This window comes from Convolutriloba macropyga, chromosome 11, assembly GCF_964194025.1.
Source record: "Convolutriloba macropyga chromosome 11, txConMacr16.3, whole genome shotgun sequence".
Classification (NCBI taxonomy): domain Eukaryota; kingdom Metazoa; phylum Xenacoelomorpha; order Acoela; family Convolutidae; genus Convolutriloba; species Convolutriloba macropyga.
The window spans coordinates 24,158,777-24,167,441 of NC_134478.1; the positions used below are offsets into that span (position 1 = coordinate 24,158,777).

The window sequence follows — 8,665 nt, forward strand, 5'->3', positions numbered from 1 at the left end:
CCAACGTTCTGGTTGGAGAAGCTATAGAAATTGCTCTAAGAGAACTCTATTTAAGCAACCTAGCTCCAGATATCCCAAGATGCGCCATGAAGATTTTTCTAAAGCTTGCGATGACGAATGTTCTTTTCAAATGTAATGGGATTTGGTTTGTACAACCAGATGGTCTGGCAATAGGTGCATCAATGGCTGTAATACTAGCAAACGCGTGTATGAAATCGTTTGAGGCATCACTGCAAAAACCAGAGCTCAGTGAATATACTTCCTGAGCCGACCAAAACGGGAAGTGCAAAGACTGTAACCAGAAAGTGACTTTCCGAGGAAGAGGAGTAGAATTTGAGTCATGCAAAAACTGGTTTCATGCAATATGCCAAAAGATATCGAATGAGGTATAAGCCAACATGCAGGATGTTGTTTGCATTTGTACTTATTGCAGCAACCAATAGACAGTGGAGCGTTATGAGGGGATGAAATTCTTTAAAAATTTGCACGGTTCGCGTTTTTAACCGGACGCGTTTTTAAGATTTGCAAATTCATTACCCAACAACCGAATTACCCAACAACCAAATTACCATAGAAAAAATAAATATGGAAGGGGATTTGGCTTTTCTTGACATTAACGTAAATGTGAGAAGCAATATTTATATCATCTACCATTGGTATCAAAAACCAACTGACACTGGAATAATACTGAATTTTCGCAGCTGTGCATCGCTTCAGCATAAGAAAAATGTGATTCAAAGGACGATTCATAGGATTTTTAATGCAACCTGTAATTGGTTGGCCTTCGATCAGGCTCTTGAAAAGATCAAAACTTGCTGGAGCAAAAATCAATATCCAGATAGATGGTCTTCAAAAAAAGTGAACCAGACTCTAGAAAGGATAAAAGTGACGGTAGAGACCAATTGAGAGCAACACCAAAAGAGCATCAGAAAAGCAAGACTAGATCTTATGATAAGCCAAGTATTTTTGTACAATACAGAGGCAACCTTACTCCAAACTTTGCAAGCAAATTGAAGAAACTATGCGAATTGCAAGTGGTTTTTACAACGTGGAAATTAAGATCACGCCTCCCCACCCTGAAATCATCTTTCGATAGAGACCTGAAATCCCACGTGGTATATGAGATTAAATGTATTGGATGCGGATCCATCTATGTTGGGCAAACAAGCCGGCATGTTACCACAAAGATAACAGAGCATCAAAAGAAAGATTCACATGTGGGTCAACATCTGGTTGCATGTCATGGCGCCACGAATGACATTGAAAGGAAAATTCTGGACGCCTTTCAGACAGTAGAAATACTAATGGTTGTCGAAGCTATATACATCAGCATGCTTAAGCCGGCACTAAACACTCGCGATTAATATAGGGGGCGGGAACTCACGTTAAAATATTAGTTCAAATTATAATTTTGTCTAGATGAGGATACATAGGGCAAAAACACTTTGTGCATGACAAAACGAAATTTGCAAAACCTCCACAAGAGAGATACTTAAGTTTAGGGAAATTCGGAATAACCCTAAAAATACAAGAACATGGCCAAAATCGAAAAATCCGGAATAGGAATGTTTTTTAAATAAATTGATAACAGATGTAAATATGAGTTGTAATTAGGCTAAATATTGTATATAAGGAAAAAATTTCGATTGAATTTTTTAGAATAGTTCCTAGAATTGTTGTAAGTGTGGTCTCAGACAAATGTAAATACATATTGATTTTATCTTTTAACAATTTGTAAAACAGTTTTAACCTGACGATGAACGTAAAGTTCGAAAACGTTTGTTTTAAATAACACCATTCATTGAACACCAAACCTACCATCAGAGCTAACCACTCTATTAAATCTTAATTTATTCAAACTGAATTTTCTTCATATTGATCTACTCAATAACTTAACTTCTAACTTTGCACGGGCGGCTACTATACTACTATGTTTGCTGGCTTAGGGCTTCGCGACACTGGGTTTTATTGTTTGAAAAGCCAGTATTGATGAAAGCCAGTATTGATGAAAGCTGATGAAAACAGATTGAGGTATTGCGGTTCTTTTAGCGGGACTTTTAATTTTCAGACATGCCTGACTTCCATCAACTGGTGCAAGAGAGCTTAATTGCCACAAGGCATGTTGAAGGAGTTGCTGTTATATCTCTTCGTGACTCTCTTTGCAAATACTCGACACCTAATTTTGTTCTCTCTATTGAAAATAGCATGAACTGCGTAGATGCATTCAATAACCCCCCGCAAGTCCGTGAGGATGGGTTTGAAATACAAGGTAATAATAATAATCTTTTCAGATCTTTTTGAAGGTAATGATCTTTTCAGATGATAGGCACCTCTTGCAGGCCAGATCTCTGACCGCTAGTCTTGTTTGTTCAATATTGATTAATGATCAAAAGCCCGCGAGTCTAATTCGTACTTACTGTTCCACGCTGAATGAAATGTTTCTGGAAATTTATCCGGGCCTGTGACAATTTTTTGCTGCTGTGGAGACTGCATTTAGGAAACATATCTGTTTAAGCTACTCCCTTAGTCGTACCCCGCCCTATTATGATATATTTCCGGTAACGGGGTGCTTTACGTCATATTACCATTAAGCTGAAGCGTTACTATAATGAGAAAGACCCAAATGCTGTTTGTGGGGTACAATGGCACGTAGCCGCCAGTATTAACAAAGTTATATTGTGAAAAAGGAGATGTGTATGGTGGTTATAAACGTCGGAAAGAATTGGCTTGTTTCAGAAACAATTTTTTCTGTTGTGAGAGCAGACGAAGACTCTATATATTGCAAACATTCAACCAGCAAAGCAGGACTAGTATTAGTGAAAACAAAGATGTACATTTTGATATCCTTGTACATTCCACCTATGTTCCCTGCAGTGTGTGTAGAGGCAACTGAAAAGTTAGGATCCTATCTTAGAACTAAAGGATTGTAGTATTATTGTTTTATTGTTATGCGCTAAATCGAGTCATGTACAATGATGATCTGTATATTGTAAATATGTTAATTGTTTTTAAATGTAATTGATTGTAAGCAAATGTTTTTTCGAACGAATCTATGTTTTTCTATTGCTCCTTGTTTCTATTGCTCCTTTCATAGATTTGAGCAAATAAATCTACCAGCAAACAAATTGTTATGGTCTTTCAAATTGCTTCTGTAATTTTTTTAAGTTTGATTCTTCAAATGTTTTCTTTCAGATTGAGGTGTGAATTTGGGTTTGGGTGCCTTAAAATGCTCTGTGAGACATGAGCCGTGATCGTTCTGCTTCATGTTCCAACGGAAGGTAATTTTGGATTTCCATCCGACTGGAAATAGGTAATCTCAATTCAAATTGATTGTTTTTAGATGTACAAACTCAGCTGAGTTGTTGTGTCATAAATGCAAACTTGAAATTTGCTTTCCGTGCTCTGAAAACAGCTGCAACACCGATTTGCTCGCCTTCGAAAGTTGCATTCATTCTTTCATCGAATTAGCACCTCAGAAACTTTCGAAAGTACGCTTGGACGAGTTTTTGGCTTCCCCGCGAACTACGGTTGGATTTGCTGACGAAAATTTGAGAATAGTTGATGAAATGGCTTCAGCGACCGCAGTTTTGGATCCATCTGATATCCATTTCAAACGCTCGTTTTCTAGTGATACTGAATCATCGAATGAACTAACACCCCAACCGACTTTGGCTTGTAACCCTTTTCATCAACGACCAAACGGGAGGTCTCCTAGAGGCGATAATCTCAACTTATCGCCAGGTGATTTTGCATCGATAGCAATTCAAGATGAGAGAAGTGTTTTGCTTTTGGACTCCGATGAACGTCTTATGGTGAGTAACGAATGACGAGCAGTCATGATTATCAATTTTATATGATCCTTGGACAAGAAATGTTTCAAGCATCCAAATAGCCATATTTAGTCCTCGTTCATAACTACGCTGGCATCCGGCCTTGTTCTAAGTTCTTTACACAGAAAGATTGTCAAAAACTCATTGGCTGGGTACTTTGAGTTCTAAGAAACGTGAAAATTTAAGGAATCAGATTAAAAATTCAGTTTTTACAACACCCTAGAGACGTACCGTGCATTCTTCGGTTTAAATTGACAATTTCTTCAACCCTCACGCGAAGAGCTGCCCTAAGACCATAAAAGATGCATACAAATATCACGAGAGCATCAAGCGAAATAAGTACGAATAGCGAATCCGCGAAACCGAACACAGCAGTTTCAACGCACTGTTTTTTGCTTGCTCGGGCGGTGCTGGGCCATCAGCATCGCGCGTTATGTAACAACTCGCAACCAAGATCAGCGATAAACGCGGAGAACCGTTGACCGACACTATAAGCTACATCCGAACGACGCACTTCTGAGGAGCTGTGTTCTCTGCTTGAGGGGATGTCGCGCCCTCAAGCCTCGTGTTCTCAGTGAGACTTCGATTAGCGCCGTCGTGGAGGTGGGAAGGCTGCACTGAGTGTTTGGCTGCTTAACTTTAATCCTTTGCTTGTTCCTTGATATTCAATATTTATTTTAATCCTTGCATACCAGTTCCCTATGTGTGCTATATATATATATATATATATTTATGTATATATATATATATATATATATATATATATATATATATATATATTATATATATATATATATATATATATATATATATATATATATGCTTTCCTCTCCACTTGTTAGTTATTTTTGTGACTGGGCCGTCTGTACACTGGAGGGGAACAGCTTGGAGTGCAGCATCCGGCTAAGTGCTACTCATAATCCCTTATGTTCCGACCTACATCCATCGTTGCCGGATGGTGTACACGGTCCTTTTCAATTTTTTTTAAGAGAGGACAATTTTTAAAGGTATCTCTTCTTCCTTCGTTCTCCTTCGAAACTGTTTTTGCTGCCTGCAAGGATGTAGGTTGCTGGGATGAAATGAACCTGCTGAAAATTCATGCTCCGTTATCGTTCATGATGGACAGCTGAACTGCTTCTAAAGAATTTTCTTACCTACGCTTAAGCTTAGAAGTAAAACATCCCTACCAAGTTATGTCATCGATTGCTCTCAAACAAAGTTTGTAGCAACTATGTTAGTCCTAACGGCCTTTTTTATGTGATTTTTTGCTTAGCCGGTTTTTCGTCTGACGCATTTGACTTTTTCGACCTCAAAAACGGGAAAAACATGCAGCGCCCAGCGGGTATTAAGTTCTCTTAGATCCTTTGAAATCTACTAGCCTCCAAGTATGCGATTCACAGAAACTGTTTTGAGACTGAAGGGTGGTTCTTAGAGGTTGACCCCCACCCCTGCACACGTCTTTAAGGGCGTAAGGGCCCCGTGGTGCAGCCAAAGACCCCCTCCCACCGTTGAACCCCACCCGATGCCTCACACCCCTTCAATTAAGTTAAAGCTAACCTCACTGAACCGTGGCGATCAACTGACGAAGCCAACTGCTCGCTGGTTGTTTGAGAGCAATTCGCGCGACGTTAGTGGGTTATGTTTTTTCAATAGAGACATATTTTGCAACATGAACTGAAAACAAGCATACGCACTCTGATGAGTTCTATTTATATACTGCGTTCATCAAGTTGTGATCGATTAAGTCTGTCTATATACGGATAACTATAATTTAATCTTTTCATTTTTAAAGTTATTGTACTGCCTGTTTTTTCGAAGCTCATTAGTTGACCGAGAAATGTTTAAAAATGAAAATTAGAGAGAGTCTCATTTTTTATCTAATTTAAACAACGACTTTGTAAACGTTTGGTTTGAATTAAAGAATGTTTGCTTCCTTAATGGAATGATCATAAGCTCTAACTAAACTAAATCAGTGGGAATGATTTTGGCACTGAGGGTTATTGTTTTCTGACAGTTAGCGAGAACGAGAAAACTAGATTATATGAAAACCTGCTTTTAAGACCATAGGAAGCGGCATTTCTTCTAAATGAAAAATGTCAGTCTCTTCAAGGATTGATTCAGTTTTGAAGAGCTTTTCATTGATGCAACTGTTTGAAAATTATATCTATGCAACGGACTTGTGGTATTGAAAAAAAAAAACAAACGAAAACCTTGAAATGAGAACCTTAAGCTGCCATTTATCCTCATGAAAAATTCCCGTGCTAATATCCGGGCTAAAGTGATGTAATAACCTCATCAGTCATTTTTACCAGCACGAATTGTGAATTATCTCGACAAAAACTGAATCGGTACTTTTGAAATAAGCGCTTTGGAAAATCGAGGTAGATAAATATGTATCTCTTCATAGTGGTCTGCAAGTGCTACTGTTTTCAGATAAACAATCGGTTTAACTTTCAGTAAAATCAATATAAATAAAATGGCGTTAAATCTCAAGCAACTAAAAAAAATCAAACAACACCACAGCTTCAGGTTGTTTACACCACAGCTTCATGTCATTGAAAACAACGTTTTTGTCACTTGAAAAACAAAAAAAAACTTAGGATCTGAAAAATGGGTGGATATAACGTTCTCTCAAAAATGTTGTAAGCTAGAAAGTTAAGCATGGTTTTTGTTAGTATTGAGCAGCCTATTTCAGCATCAATAATTGCAGAAACACGAAGAGGGATGCTTTTTGACCTTCAGATTTAAAAGCGTCGAGGCTAGTCGTATTTGTGTTTACCCGAACAAGTACTAGTTAGTCTGGATTTTCTTGCTTTTCCTACAATTCATCTTGGTATGATTTTCGCTTAAAAGTTCTTGATTTGCTGGGTATAACAAAATGCGCTCCCTCTGATAGACCTTTGAAATAGACGGTATCTTGAATGGGAAGAGCAAAAAAATAGTTTTTCTGGCTGTATTTACTCTCTCGAAATTATAAGTGTTGATGTTTTCATGGTCGTTATAGAATTTTTTATGTTTCAGTTCCCTTCGGCTTTTGAGTTATCTGGCCAATTGCAGTGTACTGAAAACAACCCAGTGAAAGTGGTTTCCATATTCGGAAACACAGGTGATTACTATTTTCGTCAAAAATTGAAAATATTTGGTTTAACTTGGCTTTTTGCTGCTCAGAAAAATATTGAAAAATGGCACCATTAAAACGTTTTAATTGTCTTTGTTTGCTTTAGGAGATGGAAAAAGTCACACATTGAACCATACGTTCTTCGACGGAAAGGAAGTTTTCAAAACAAGCAGTTCGCAAATCACAGGCACCGTTGGTTAGTAATCTGGACGACTATTCTAAAATTATCGAAAATTCTTATTCAGCATTGAATGGAGCATAATTTATAACCTACCAGATATTGGACCTGCGAGCTAACCGCTCGCTGTGATCTTCAATGAAATGATTGATTGAAAGCACATCAATTAAATATTTCGTCCTGAAAGTTAATTTTTTTTAGATTTCTTTGAAAAATCAACCAAAAAAACCAAACCAAATGTTAATTTCTTTCATTTCCATCCTAAGGCTATCAGAAGTTTGAGTCCATGAGCATTGTAAATAATGCAGATTGGTTTTGCATATTAGAAAGTATATTTCAGGCGTTTGGGCGGCATATGATCCCGAAAACAAGTCTCTAGTGCTGGATACTGAAGGGCTCCTCGGAGTGACGAATAATCAGAATGTCAGGTCACGACTCCTTGTCAAAATTCTCGCCATATCAGGTCTGTCAAAAATGATCTTAATTTTCTAACCAAGTGTGTAAGCGAAAGTTTTGAATGCTCTTATAACAAAATATATTAATACTTTTAATAATTAATTGCTCTCAAACGAAGTTTGTAGCAATTATATTAGTCCTGTGGTCCTTTTTTTTATGCGATTTTTCGCTTGACCAATTTTTCGTCTGACGCTTTTGACTTTTCGTCCTCAAAAACGGGATAAACAGGTAGCGCCCAGCGGGCATTAAGTGCTCTTAGAGCCTTCCAGCTCTGTTTCAGCTCAAACTGTTTTGGAGACTTATACTTATACTTATAGTGTGAAGGGCGGATCTTAGAGGTTGAGACACCTCCCCCCCCCCTGTTGACCCCCCACCCCACTATTGCCCCCCCCCCCCCACCGCGCTGTTGCCCCCCAACCCAGTGTTGCCCCCCATAAGCCCCCCGGTGCAACCCCGCGGCTAGCTACTGACGAAGCCAACCGCTCGCCGGTCGTTTGAGAGCAATTCGCCCGACGTTAGTCGGTTATGTTTAATAGCCGCCTCATCTTCTCAGCCGGCTATTATAGCGCTCCTATTTTTTTTTTTTTACTTCGTCGAATAAAAAAATGTTTCGCTTTACCTCATTTTGCCGCTTTTTCAACTTTTTGCGTGATATCTTTTTGACTTCTCTAGTCCAGTTTCTCTCTTCTCTCATTCTGCTAAAACTGATTTTGAACATCAGTTGCTCAGCAAAGCAATTCAAAATGAACAGAGTCAGTATAAAAAAATTGAAGTCAGAAGTAGAAACGGGATAAACCCATAAATCCCAATTTTAGATGCCCCGCTAATTGAACGTCGTTCCTATTAGTCACAGTTACCATCTCTAATGCTTGTTGGTATTGATAGTAGCCCCTGTAGCCTCTCTCTAAGAAACAGAAGTACGTTATGTTCAACTACGAAATGCCATCAAAATAAATCGGACTTAAAAAATTTTCTTATACAAAAATCTTTTTTTTTCAATATCTTCTATTCTTTCAATCCCAATCATGCTTATTGGAATCAACGGCGGCTATTTTCCGGCAATCTGCCGGGTATGTTTAGTTT

At 38.2% G+C, this 8,665-nt stretch overlaps 3 protein-coding genes across 5 annotated transcripts in view; 2 read left to right on the top strand and 1 right to left on the bottom strand.

Annotated features, from left to right (window-relative positions):
• Window positions 1-8,665, top strand: part of LOC142349646 (zinc finger FYVE domain-containing protein 1-like) — a 482,388-nt gene that overhangs the window by 412,278 nt on the left and 61,445 nt on the right. For all 3 annotated transcript variants that reach the window (XM_075401359.1, XM_075401358.1, XM_075401360.1), the window contains exons 2-6: window positions 3,191-3,278; window positions 3,341-3,812; window positions 6,852-6,936; window positions 7,055-7,144; window positions 7,467-7,589. In XM_075401359.1, coding sequence (XP_075257474.1) covers window positions 3,241-3,278; window positions 3,341-3,812; window positions 6,852-6,936; window positions 7,055-7,144; window positions 7,467-7,589 — 808 coding nt within the window. In that variant the 5' untranslated portion in view covers window positions 3,191-3,240. The remainder of the gene's footprint in view (window positions 1-3,190; window positions 3,279-3,340; window positions 3,813-6,851; window positions 6,937-7,054; window positions 7,145-7,466; window positions 7,590-8,665) is intronic.
• The window catches only part of LOC142349649 (elongation factor Tu-like), a 317,975-nt gene that overhangs the window by 150,048 nt on the left and 159,262 nt on the right, over window positions 1-8,665 (bottom strand). The window lies entirely within an intron of this gene.
• On the top strand, window positions 1,941-3,066 carry LOC142349651 (profilin-4-like). Its single transcript, XM_075401369.1, has 2 exons — window positions 1,941-2,269; window positions 2,737-3,066. The coding sequence occupies exons 1-2, from the start codon at window positions 2,071-2,073 to the stop codon at window positions 2,928-2,930; spliced, it is 393 nt and encodes a 130-aa protein (XP_075257484.1). The 5' UTR covers window positions 1,941-2,070; the 3' UTR covers window positions 2,931-3,066.